Source organism: Gadus chalcogrammus, chromosome 6, assembly GCF_026213295.1.
Source record: "Gadus chalcogrammus isolate NIFS_2021 chromosome 6, NIFS_Gcha_1.0, whole genome shotgun sequence".
NCBI classification, from domain to species: domain Eukaryota; kingdom Metazoa; phylum Chordata; class Actinopteri; order Gadiformes; family Gadidae; genus Gadus; species Gadus chalcogrammus.
The window spans coordinates 4,931,466-4,944,687 of record NC_079417.1 but is presented as its reverse complement, the minus strand read 5'-3'; the positions used below and the strand labels follow the sequence as shown (position 1 = coordinate 4,944,687).

Here is a 13,222-nt window from a genome sequence, read left to right as displayed (position 1 = left end):
CCAGGCTCCCTGCAGGTCGACCAGCCCAAGCGCTACGGCGCCACGCTGTCACTGGAAGAGAAATGTGAGCAGTCTTTCTTCTTCTTCTACTACTACAGGATGGAGGACGAGGCCGTGCTGGACCGCGGGGCGTCCTTCGTCAAGCACGTCTGCGACGAAGAGGAGGTGGAGGGTGAGTGTGCTCTCTTCTTCTAATTCTTCCTCTTCCTCTGCTTCTTCCTCTCCCTCTTCCTCCTCCTCCTCCTCTTCCCCTTCCCCTTCTTCTTCTGCGTCTTCCGTCATTTTGTCATAGTAGGGTTGGGGGCTGTTGTACGTATGGGGTACGGCTATGGTTCTTGGGACCCCGACATGTTGGTAATGGCTGATTCTTCTTGTACGGTAAACAAACACTGGTGACAGTCAAAACAATGGCGTAAAGATAAGCTGGTATAATTAAGGGGCTGTCTCCAGTCATATTTAAAACGTTCAACTTCTAGTTAAGGGGGAGACGGTCGTCATTATATCTATGATATATATTATATATATTATATGTCAGTCAGTCATCATTTACGGTCAAAAGTGTCCAAAATGTATTATGCAATGGAAATCTGGCTTGATTAAAACTTAAAACGAAAAGGGCTTTCTCAAGCCATTGTGTTGCAACCTTGCACTCTTAAAGTAACTTTCCCTCAATGTTCATTAAAGTAACGGTACCACTGATCCGGGCAAACCTATGAAGTGCTTCCTGCCAGCTGTAATCGTCCCGCCCACGTTATTCTTCCTGAGCGTCTGCCAAATGTCACTTCCGTCAGCGCGAGGCTCCTCTGATTAGCTGTTAGCATGGCAGGGCTGCAGGGCGCCGATCACCTGATCCTGTGTTTAGAATGATGTGATTAGTTCATCTCCTAAGAGACCAATTGAAACACAAATTAAACGATACTTGTGTTATGCTGAAAAATCCAATCATCCAAAAAATATTCCATTCCATTGGGCTTATATATTTAAGCCTGGCCATGCATAAGATCCGCAAATAATAATTATAGATCCCAGAGGGGGGAAGGAAATTTCTTACAGTTTAAGAGAAGCGACTTTCGCCGCTTTTAGACAAGCTATTGCGCAACTTAATAAAGTGATTTCAAAGCTTTAGGGAAGTTCAAAGGTCACAATTGATGGTTTCATGTGAACAGCTAAAGACATTTTCTCTTGATCAGGATATCAAGGTCTTACGCCTATAGCGAGCATTGACTCAGAGGCCGGATGTGATGTGCTCATTTTGCCAGATGCCGTTTGCTGTTTTTCTCATGTCATCCCAGCTTGAACCTTGCTGAAATCTCCCCTGGCTCCCTGTAAATAAACCAGCGTTTGTGTGTGTGTGTGTGTGTGTGTGTGTGTGTGTGTGTGTGTGTGTGTGTGTGTGTGTGTTTGTGTGTGTTTGTGTGTTTTTACATGTGTGTGGTGTGTGTGTGTGTGGTGTGTGTGCATGCCCGTGTGTGTGCATTCACATGTGGGACTTATGACCCCGATTTTTTCCTCATGTATGTGTGTTTGTGTTTGTGCGGGTGTGTGTGTGTGTGTGTGTGTGTGTGTGTGTGTGTACGGATGGGGGGGGGGGGGGGGGGGGGGGGGGGAGAGTGCTGTGGGTGCATGCCTGCGTGTGGCTCTCACATGTGTTTGACGTGTGTCCCCTATGTTGCTGTAGCTCAGACTGGGGACACCCGACTACATGCAATCAATTCTTTCATCTTATCTATCGTTGAAAAAACGATTGTTTAAAGTGGATCTGTCTATGGTCTGTCAGACAGAACTTTATTTTACTGGATATATATGTTCTGGTATCTGTTTGAGACTCTGATTAGTATGTTTGTTTGCCTCATGACCCGTGATAAGTGAGTGCTTTACGCCTTAGCAGTATGTATGGAAGACCCTGAAGTGCCTGAGACAAAGGCTTTAATCAACGACTGACAACTGGTCGGCGATTGTTACCCGTTGCTGTGGTTTATTCAAGATCGCAAAAACACTCCCTGAAACACTCCCTTCAAACACACCAGATGAAGAAATACTCAATAAGCACATATTTTCAATATTTTCATAGCCACGTATGATTCAGCTCATATATTACCGGCATGTAGGCCTCGTCAGAGCGATGGCATTCAGGAGAAGAGAGTAAATCACACGTATTAATACAAACGGAGGGGAAAGGAGAGAAAAAGAGCTGGTTCAAGGTGATACAGGGACAGATCGCTCTTAAGAGTAGCTTTTAGAAGGATTGCAAAGGCTGCATGACAAAAGAAGAATTGAATAGAACAGCACAAGGGGTGATAGAAGAGCGCAGATTAAAAAAAAACGAACTGACCGCTCGCAAAGAAAGATTTACTCTTTGCCAGCGTCGCTTTGTGGGCCGCTTCCTCTCGGTTTGTTCTTTTTTTGAATGGGAGAGGAACTTTTTCTCTTTTTTGCTTGACTATAAGGAGATGTCTGAAAGAAGCCCGAGCCTTGTGTTTTTGGGGAGGTTTGTTTAGCCTGTTGCTAAGGAGAAGCAACAGTGTAGCCAGTTTCCCCAGTAGCCATGAGCTCAACCAGTACACCCTGAGAATGCTAATAAACAAACAAATTAATACATATATATAGATAAATAATTATATATACAGTACATTGATTAATACTTTTGGCCTTTACAAGCCTAACTGTTAAAATAAAATGATTTGCTGTCAATGTAGATTTTAAGTTTCTTGGTCATAGAGTTGTAGCCGGTAGTAGGCGAAGGGTTTTGTGATTCTATATTTATGTCACATCAGTGATGGGAAGTTGAGGTTCCTGAAGGGAAAAAGCGGTGCTACGTCAGGGGTTGTAGCGTGTCAACCACATCCCATTGATGTAGTGGTTTATATTGTTGCATATACACTGGCCAGGTGCCATCTGGAGGACCAAACGCCCATCAGGGGAACACTTTGGCATGCGTCTGCCATACTGCGGGACTACTGACTACTCATGGAAAAAATACTATTTATGTCTCTCTCTCTCTCTCTCTCTCTCTCTCTCTCTCTCTCTCTCTCTCTCTCTCTCTCTCTCTCTCTCTCTCTCTCTCTCTCTCTCTCTCTCTCTCTCTCTCTCTCTCTCTCTCTCTCTCTCTCTCCATTATCAGTAGTGCCAAAAAATGAGGTAATGGGGAGTTAGCAAATCAAAATATTTCACAAGTCTTTACCCATTTCTCTGTCTCTGTCTCTGTCTCTGTCTTTGCCTCTCTCTCTCTCTGTCTCTCTCTGTCTCTCTCTTTCTCTCACTCTTGTTGTCCCTCTAAATGCCAATTTTATTCTCTATGAGAGATGAGATCACAGTGGAACAATTTCTCAAAGTAGGAACAACATATTTTGTTTGTGGATATACTAGCCAATGAATTTCCCAATTGCATTTTTAAGAAACCTATCTCTTTTGTGAGTTGTGTCATCACACAACAAGCCTGCAGACATGAAGACCAACTTTTACATCAAACAATCCGCGCGGAAAAATCCTTCGTTAATCTTCTAAAAAATACAGTTTTGTTGTTTTCGTAATTTAGGATTTTCATCACCAGTGAGATAATTCCCTTTTTTGTCCACATTATAGATTATTCAGCAGGATGAATCATTGATACTCTCTATATAGAAGATCATTGTCTGTTGTTGTGGGTGACTCGGCCACTTCCTGGTTCTGTTGCTGGGGGAGGAGCCCGGTCCAACCCTGGGCCCAGCACCAAGGGCATGACACTGATAGTGTCCAGCCTTTGTTTCCCTCGGACTCATGGTTGAAGTTTCACGCTTGGACAGTTTGCAATGGGTCATGGTGCCCTCACCGGATCAGAAGGAATGAATGGATATTCATCTGACCCCACTTGCAAGTTAAAGTTGGAGTAAAAAGTAAACTAGCATATTGGACACTGACACTTTGAGTTACAAAGAATCTTGAAAAAACTATCTTGAAATTCAACAGAAAAACATGATTTCACTTTTTGGCTAAAGTATTTGTTCATTTTGCATAAAACTACATTGCTTATGCCCATGAAACAAAAAAATGGTGCTCTAAATATGGGAATGAAAACATGTTTTGGGTTATTATCAATCGGATAGAAGCAGAAAAACAAGTTGAGCCATGGGTTCATTGTTCCTGCACAGATGGTTCTGTATCATCCTGTAATCTCCCACATAGAGGCGAAACACCCCACACAGTTAATACACTCACATGTATCTGTGAAGCAAGATTGTACACTGTTTTCGTGGCTTTGCCATCCCACAGCCTACATAGTGACAGATATTTTTAACCTGTTAGGTTCAGATCAAAGGTTGCATTCCAAGCCAAATGAAAAGAAATGCATTGATGTTTCTAGTCTCCAGTTTTAGTGGTTTGTATATTGTAGACATAGTTGCATTAATGTCCCAAAGTAAGAAGTACATGCTCTCCCAAATTGTGACAATATAATACTAAACAAGAAACCTAAACCAACATAAACTATCAAGAAAAGAAAAAAAAAGAAGTGCGTCATAAGGTCAAAAATAGATATTAGTACATTCATCAGCAAATAACAATGTAAAGAATAGTTGAGGGAGTGTGATCGACGCGTCTCAAGTGTTTGTTATTACCCAAGCGGATCAGTGTCTCTGCTTTTATTGCCCCTAAACCACCCACAGCGTCTACAACTATGTGCCCTGCAGGTGCCATGCCTACATATAAATATTGGTGGTGGTGTCATGCAAGGGGCCCCAGCCTTCGTTGAGTCCTTCTACTCTGCTTTGAGCCCAAATATTTATCTTGACAGTGGGCTGCCAACTCTTCCTGAAAAGTTCCTCAGTGTCCCGTTCTCGCTCGTATGGAATCCCGGGCCGTGTGAGGCTGTTCTTGTAACAAACCTTTTCGAAATACAGTACTTAATGAAAAATATACGTCGAATTTGATGAGGGTCAATGCATCAAACGTTGCATAATGTACGGTTCAACTCTTACTAAAGGACAACAAAAAGCAATGGTTGGATAGTGAAATGGCCTTTTCTACTATTGCTTGCACTGTTCGACTATTGCTCAAAGAAAAGCAATAAATTACAGAACTAGTGTTTCTCAGCATTTTTTGCTTGTCTTCACAGAAATGTTTTTGAGGGTACCAAGGGGGTTCATGACATAAACGTGACCCAAAACAATTCTGCACTAAAGCGCGTCCCCCCCTTTTCTCGCCAAAACAAACTGAGCATCTGAACTCTCCATGGTCAGGAGACCATGAGACGCCATGGAGCTACCCTCACCCCTCTCCCCACTGTCCTCTCCTCTGCCCACCAGGTCACCACACCGTGTACATCGGCGTGCACCTGCCCAAGAGCTACCGGCGGCGGCGCCACCACCGGCGCCACGCGGGCCACGCGGGCCACAAGGACAGGAAGGAGCCGTCCAATGAGAACCCGTCTGACAAGTCGGACACGGAAACCAACGAGCAGGCCAGCCGCAGCATCCTCAGACCCCTCAGTGAGTAGGCACGGATCCCCTCCCACCCACGCACCCACGACACAAAGCCCACCCACCATACCACTCCCCCCCCCCCCCCCATCCTCCCCCATCCTGTCACGTTCCATTAAGGGGCATTTAGCCTCGTGATTTGTGCCTGTGTGTGTGTGTGTGTGTGTGTGTGTGTGTGTGTGTGTGTGTGTGTGTGTGTGTGTGTGTGTGTGTGTGTGTGTGTGTGTGTGTGTGTGTGTGAGTCTGCGTCTGCGCTTGTGTGAGTGCATGTGCCTGTCTGTGTGTGTGTGTGTGTGTGCGCGTGTGTGTTTGTGTGTGTGTCCCAGTGTGTGGTTGTGGCCACCACCCACGACCACTGTTCCAGCCAATTCCCTTTTCTCCCTGAGTCTTCCTGTGACCCTAAAGGGGACTTGCTGAGTCCACACACCAGGAATAGATGCCCTTGCCTGGCTGTGTGATGGCTGTGTTTGGACAGACCAGCGTGAGGAATCAGTGTGGAAGTAATGACTCTCGCTATACAATTGTGCCGGCCGATGATATGAGTCTCCTAGCCTTTGCGTACGTGTGTCTATGTGTGTGTCAGGCCCAATTCATGTGCGTGTGCAGACTTCATGCGTGTGTCTGTGACTGTATGTTCATCTGTGTGCAGTCCCAATGCATGCATGTGTGTATGTTTGTCTGGGTGCCGGCTTCATGCATGTGTGTGTGTACACTATGTATGTCTGTGCAGGCCCCATGCATGTGTGTGTGTGTGTGTGTGTGTGTGTGTGTGTGCGTGCCACTGTGCTCGCCTGCCCTCCCAGACACTTGTGCCTAACTGTGTCTGTATGTGCGTACATCTGCGTAAACGGAGCGAGTGCGTGTCTCCTCGGTTGAATGGCGACCGAGTGCATCTCCTCTCCCCTTAGATGCTCCTCCAGGGCGGACACTTCTGGAGCTCGGACAAAAGATAGACGGCAGGACGGTCAGAGAGAGAGTTGGGGGAGAGAGAGATGGAGGGAGAGAAGGTTAGGGGGAGAGAGAGAGAGAGTTAGGGGGAGAGAGAGTTAGAGAGAGAGAGAGAGAGAGAGATAGTGAGAGAGAGAGATGGAGGGAGAGAAAGAGAGAGATGGAGGGAGAGAGAGGGGGAGAGAGAGTTAGCGAGAGAGAGAGAGAGAGAGAGAGAGCGTTAGGGAGAGTGAGAGAGAGAGAAAGAGAGATAGTGAGAGAGAGAGATGGAGGGAGAGAAAGAGAGAGATGGAGGGAGTGAGAGGGGGAGATCTTTCATCGGGAGATGAAGTCTCAATGCAGAGCTTAACTCACTTACTGATGTCTGCGATTTGTATTTACAGTAGAATTCACGTCAAGCTCGGTCAACTGCATGTGAACATGAATTTGCCTGAGCACGCCGTCCGTTAAGAACTACACACAGATCGGTTGTCTCGGCTCTAGGGATGACAAACGAACGCCCGTGCATGTTTGACGATATGTGATGTGACCAGAGGACGGTGCCATCCCTGCACTGCGTTGGCGGAAGAGTGCATCGCGTGGTGCAGGGCTTTATCACGTGATCTGAATTGATGTGATACTTTAATAACACGATGAGCTTCAATACATAGATGCCGAATGAGTTTGATACACATGCTAGGCAGGACCGAAGACGGGACCTTTTACAGATTGACCTTTGATGGTTTGTCCCCTCAATCCCACGGAAAAGCTCCTAGGGTGAAGCAGCGCAGACCTCGGGGGGCTGCACAGCTATCCCCCCCCCCCCCCCCTCCCCGACAGGGCAGACAAGGCGCGGTCTACTGTGATGGTGACCTTGCATTGTGGCTTAACGCAGTGCTCATTGATGTGGTGTCCGTGTGTTCACAGCAGCACAGGGCACAGGATACGTCGTCGAGCTAATCAGTCGTGAAGACACACGGACCCGGGGCAAACTTAGAACGTGAGCATTGATCACCGACCGGGAGCACGTGTGTGAGACACGCCGGGAGCCAGCGGGCGACGAAACCACGTGTAACACCCTTCCATGACATGTATAGGCGACACGCCCGCTGTCGTCATGCACATGTTCACGTGGGAAGCTTCCACATGTATGTCTATGTGTGTGTGTAAGTGTGTGTGTGTGTTACTGGTTGCCATTTGGATGTTATTGGCAAACATACTCCAATCTGTTGTGTGCTAACAATATTTAAGTCGTCTATGACGTCGGTGGATCCACCAGGAGCCTTCAAAATAAGCGTCTGTGTGTGTGTGTCAGGGGGGGGGGGGGTCTGTGTGTTTGTGTGTATGTGTGTGTGTTTGTGTGTGTGTGTCCCAGGGTTGGTTTAGTGCGGTGACAAAGGCCACCAGGATGTGTCAGTGTCAGGAAGAGTGTGTCCTTTTCGGATCGCTCCGTAGATTGCTGAACTTTCCTTGGACACACAGCGGCGCTCCTCATGATCTGAAAGGTCCGCCCCCGGGCACTGATTGGACGGGACAGCCGGTCCCGTCCAATCAGTGCCCGGGGGCGGACCAGGCCAGACCGAGCCACTGTAAAACAAACAAACGTGAACCTCGCGAGATCGGGATGGTCTCACAGGCCAGTTCCCACGAGCTTGAGTCTTTCCTCGGCGTCTGACTCAGGGCATCAGCCCCGTTCAAACCCAGGGTCCCCGGGGATGAACTGCTATGGTGATGAGAGATGTTTCCAGTTTGGAAGTACGTGCGCATTTAAAGCCCTTTTCTTAAAAGCCGCCCTGCTTTTCTTCCCTCCTCTGTTGGTTTTTGCCGGCCGTCCAACTCCAAACAAAGTACTCAATGTACTTGTGAAGTGTTGCATGCGCACATAGCTTAGCAACACAAATGATGTAGGATAGTAATGTCCTTACAGTAGTATAAGTATTGGTTGTGGTAGTAGTGGTGGTGAAAGTAGTAGTATTTCGAAGCAGGGACCTTTTATCCAGAGAACATCACAGAAATACAACTTGAGTGCAAGTTGTATTTCAGTACATGAAAGAAGTGTGAGTTAAACAATGGACGTACGTGTTAAAAAGAGGTTCCAGAATTTATTTTATCAGTCTGGGCATAGAGAAATAACAAAAAGGGTGTTTACGCTTTCTGTGGTAGTTCTGTGTTGAAGAAAATTGCGACAATGGTGGCAGTGGACCCTCGGTGGTGCGTTGGCGCCTTGTTTAGGGTGTACACAGAAAGACTCTGCTCGCTCTTATGGACAAAGCAAAGGGTACACTGTGGATATCACTTCGAACAACACGCTCTGGGTTGAGACGGTGTTAATGGACAACAAAGTCAGTGAAAGACGTACAGTGCCACGTCGTTTCATAACAAACAAGAGGGCATATAGACGGAGAGCTTTGCTAATGTGGCGTGGTGTTTAAGAGGAATGACCTTTGTTCCGATGGCCGTGTCTTTAAGTGGTAACCTTTTGCTAGACATTTTGTCTTTGACGCCGTTTACTGAGTCTGTGAGTGAATGTCAGGTGTATCGGGGGGGGGGGGGGGGGTACATTTCCATTAATGGTTGCCCATTCCTTCAAAATATATCTCTCAACATCAAAGTAAATAAAATGCTCCTCAGTGCTGTATACAGTTGTTAATATACAACAGATACATTCGTCACAGTGAAGAAGTGTTGAATTATCAAGAGGACGAAAGTCAAACCTAACCATGTGTTATTCTGTCCAACATTGGAAAAATATCAGTAACTCTCCCCCCTCCCTCTACCCCAAGGCCCCTCCAGAAAAGAAGGTTGGTTCAGAAATGCTGAATAAATATAGACCCGGCTGGAGCTGAATAGAAAAAGCAACTCTGGATTGTGGAGACCCAGATGGTGACCTGCATGTTAATACACCTTATTTGTGTTGCTGTTGCCCAATAGCCCAAGCTCTGCTCCTCTATCTGGGAAGCACCACCACCCTCCAGGGACGGCCTTGGTCAGACGCCTGGGCTGAAATCCTCTTGTTTAGTCAGATGCACTCTGCGGGCACTGTGTGTGTGTGTGTGTGAGTGTGTGTGTGTGTGTGTGTGTGTGTGTGTGTGTGTGTGTGAGTGTGTGTGTGTGTGTATGTGTGTGTGTGTGTGTGTGTGTGTGTGTGTGTGTGTGAGTGAGTGAGTGTGTGTGTGTGTGTGTGTGTGTGTGTGTGTGTGTGTGTGTGTGTGTGTGTGTGTGTGTGTGTGTGTGTGTGTGTGTGTGTGTGTGTGTGTGTGTGTGCGTGCGTGCGTGCGTGCGTGTGTGTGTGTGTGTGTTCGTGTGTGTGTGTGTGTGTGTGTGTGTGTGCTAGCCTTCTGGTATCCATCCAGTATTTACTGCATAAGCATTTGACCCGCGGCTCAGATTGATTGGAACTTTTTTTCCCCTTCCCTTTTCCCTAAACGGTTTTATTTAGAACTTGGACCCAAATGACTGTAAGTAGATTACGATGATGGCTGTCGTAGATGCGCCATTCACAAAAAGGGTTTATGAGCTAAGAGCCAGGAAGGGCAAACGTCATGGTAGTATGGCTGGGTATTGAAATGACCTACGATACGATAAAGACATTACACAACTGCCATTTTTGTCAATGCTTGCAACAGGCTAATGTCTTACAGTTAACAAGCAATGCTTTTTACAAATGCCAACCTCCCACCTTTCCGGGTGTTCCACTCCCATCCACCAATGCCTCTTATCTGCTATAATAACCACAAAAGATCATTCATAGTAACGCATGGGACGTCATTTCTAGTAGGAAGGTTAATGTCTGGACGATGTGGGAGCGGCGTGTAACCAAAGTAGAGCGACAGACTTGTAATGTGACTGAGTGCTACTTTTTCAAATCGCCTGGTCCTAGTAGCAGTCCTAAGAGAAAATCCACAGCCACACTAGAACTGTTCTCTCAGTAGCAAGTCACATTTTTGCCTACGCATTTGTCAGACGGCTAGCGATCGAGACAACATTGTTTGCAGTTCGAGAGTGGCCTACTCATTAACTATTCTTACTTCCTCGAGTAAATGAGTGTCGTGGGATCATGTCTTCAGGACTAGTTTAACGCCGACCTCGGACAACTCTTTCAACTCTGTTGTAGCAATTACATAACGGTCCAAGAGGAAGGAATAAAGAGCAATCCTGGTGGTACAAGCACGTGGTAAAACTGCCAGGGTCAAGCTTACTTTAAAAACCTGAAGCCAAAGTTGGAACGCTGTGTGTGTGTGTGTGTGTGTGTGTGTGTGTGTGTGTGTGTGTGTGTGTGTGTGTGTGTGTGTGTGTGTGTGTGTGTGTGTGTGTGTGTGTGTGTGTGTGTGTGTGTGTGTGTGTGTTTGTATCGGCACAGCTCTGTTCACATGTCATTATTGCAGGGAAGACTCGTGCACACTCACTCATCACATAACAAAGCACTCAACCAAGCTTTAGCATTCCTCCCTGCCCACCGGGTCAAAAGCACCAGGTGAACCTCGTTCAGTCCCTGGCAAAACATAAGCAGCAGAGGCGGGGAGAACCACATCATAGAGATCAGAACCTGGGTGCCAAGAAAAGGTCCTGCCGCTTTTTCTAACATTAGACCAACCCCAGCAAGCGGTTGGCAGCGTCGCAAAGCGCGTAGAGCCGGTCAAAGTGGGACTCCCGTTTGAGCCGAGGACATGGCCTGCTAACCTACCAGTTGTTCATGCCAGGAAGGAATGAACAACAAGTTTCACATCAGCGTAAAAACTCGCGCCATGCCAAAAGCATGGACCTTATTTCTTCATTGACAGCTTCATGTGGGAGTACAGGTTATTTTAATGCATTACTTAATTTTAAGATAACATTTGTTTCATATTCCACACTTTAGGACAATTTGGTCGTAAATGATGGTTAAGAAAATGTAAGGGTTAGGGCTGTAGTGGGTGTACCCACAACAGAAACACAGCGGAATGGACAAATTCTCTGCTTGGGCCTTGTAAGATCTTGACTGACTTGTAGAATCTTGTCGTTTCCAGTTTAGTCATATCATTATCGTCCAGATTACACTATGTAGAGCCATTCACATCATCAATCATTGAATCCTCCTCAAACACAAGGAAGGAAGAATGTTTGGACTTTCATCTTTCCTGGTACAGTGTCTGTCCACTGAAGGAATCCATAGTCTCTCGTTTAGGCCAATCAGAGGTCAATAATTGTGGGGCTTTTTTCTGAATGTATTTATTTTATACATGCATAAATATATATATATATATACGCAGTATTTGAGTGTAATGGGAAAAGTCTTCCTGTAAATATTTGAGAAAGAAGACTATCCCAGTACTGCACTGAAGTACTGCACCCCAAGTGCACCCCAATATCTACCCAATGTCTCGCCCCCACCATGGCGGTGTCTCTCTGCATTCTGTCCCTGCTCGCTTGCTCGCTCACTCTCCCTCTCTCCCTCCCTCTCTCCCTCCCTCCCTCTCTCTCTCTCTCTCTCTCTCTCTCTCTCTCTCTCTCTCTCTCTCTCTCTCTCGCCCTGTTGCTCTTTGCTAACTGGCTGCCCTGCATACGAAACGTCTCCAGAGCGTCTTGGGGTTATTCTCCCCCCCTTCGAGTTCCCTCCTTCATGTCCTCCTTCATGTACATTCAGGTCAATGTACGCACTTTGCAACAGCAACTCGGTTCTGATAGGCATCGTTAAAGACCTACATTATTCCATTCCCGGGGAGCTGGTTCAGGGGGGGTTGGATGGTATTTGTGTAGGAAGCATGTCAGCAGTGGGCCTGAAGGGGCCTCAGTCGCAGCACCGCTCAGCTCTGCACTGGGCGGCCAGGGGCATTCTTCCTCCATCACCCTGTCCCATGAGCCTCCAGTGCATGGACAAAGTTGCCTTTGTGTGGCTGTGGCTCTTGGCTTAGAGCGCAACACAGAGCTTTGAAAATTGGGTTTGAATGATGGGATTTTTATTTCCTCCTTTCTGTGCTCCCTCGCTTCTCTTTCTGCTTTCACTGCGAAGCGACTCCCCCATCTCCCTGTCTCCCCTCCTCACCCCCCCACACCATCCCTGTCTCACTGCTCTCTTAGCAACTGTTGGACTGAGACGGTATTGCGTTTACCGACTCCTCACAAACAGTTTGTTTTCCAACCCACTGCTGCGCCACACAGCATGAGTCTGGCTCAGCCTTTTGTTCTCCTCGTCTAAATATTCCAGAAAGAGCTCCTGACAGATAAAGTGAAATTAATCAAATACTCCAAATCTCTGCCTGTACATAAATAGCGGTGAGAGATTTTGCAGGCTTTCATCCACAAACAGCCATAAAATGCTTGGTGTAAGTATTTTAACCAAAATACTTGTTGATGGTGGATGTCACACTCTGTTATTATGGCAAACAGCTGTGGAGACATCCGTCTGTGATCTGTACACAAGGCATTGCAACATGAGCTCCATTCACTCCACGGTGCTCTTAGTTTGAGCTGTGGTGCAGTGTGGATGCGTTTGCGATGCAGATATGTGTGAATGAACGCCGTAGTACCACCGTGTTATTAAACAGATTGCCAGGACTTTGGGCTAGTTGCAGCTTGTGTCCGAAGCCTGTGTGCAAGCAGATCGCCGCCCCCACCTTGCACCTAGCAATCTGGTGTGTGTGACTGTGTGTGTGACTGTGTGTGTGACTGTGTGTGTGTGTGTGTGTGTGTGTGTGTGTGTATGTGTGTGTGTGTGTGTGTGTGTGTGTGTGTGTGTGTGTGTTTGTGTGTTTGTGTGTGTACCAATCCACCCCCCCCTACAAGCTGTTGATGTCTTCGTACCTTGGGAGACATAAATTGTCTTTGCTGTGCTGACTCGCTGCCTGTTAGCACTGCTGACACGC

General features: G+C 46.9%; 1 protein-coding gene across 3 annotated transcripts in view; it reads left to right on the top strand.

The window, feature by feature from the left end:
* Nucleotides 1-13,222, top strand: part of LOC130384125 (electrogenic sodium bicarbonate cotransporter 1-like) — a 49,486-nt gene that overhangs the window by 3,205 nt on the left and 33,059 nt on the right. For all 3 annotated transcript variants that reach the window (XM_056592174.1, XM_056592175.1, XM_056592173.1), the window contains exons 3-4: nt 99-172; nt 5,280-5,462. In XM_056592174.1, coding sequence (XP_056448149.1) covers nt 99-172; nt 5,280-5,462 — 257 coding nt within the window. The remainder of the gene's footprint in view (nt 1-98; nt 173-5,279; nt 5,463-13,222) is intronic.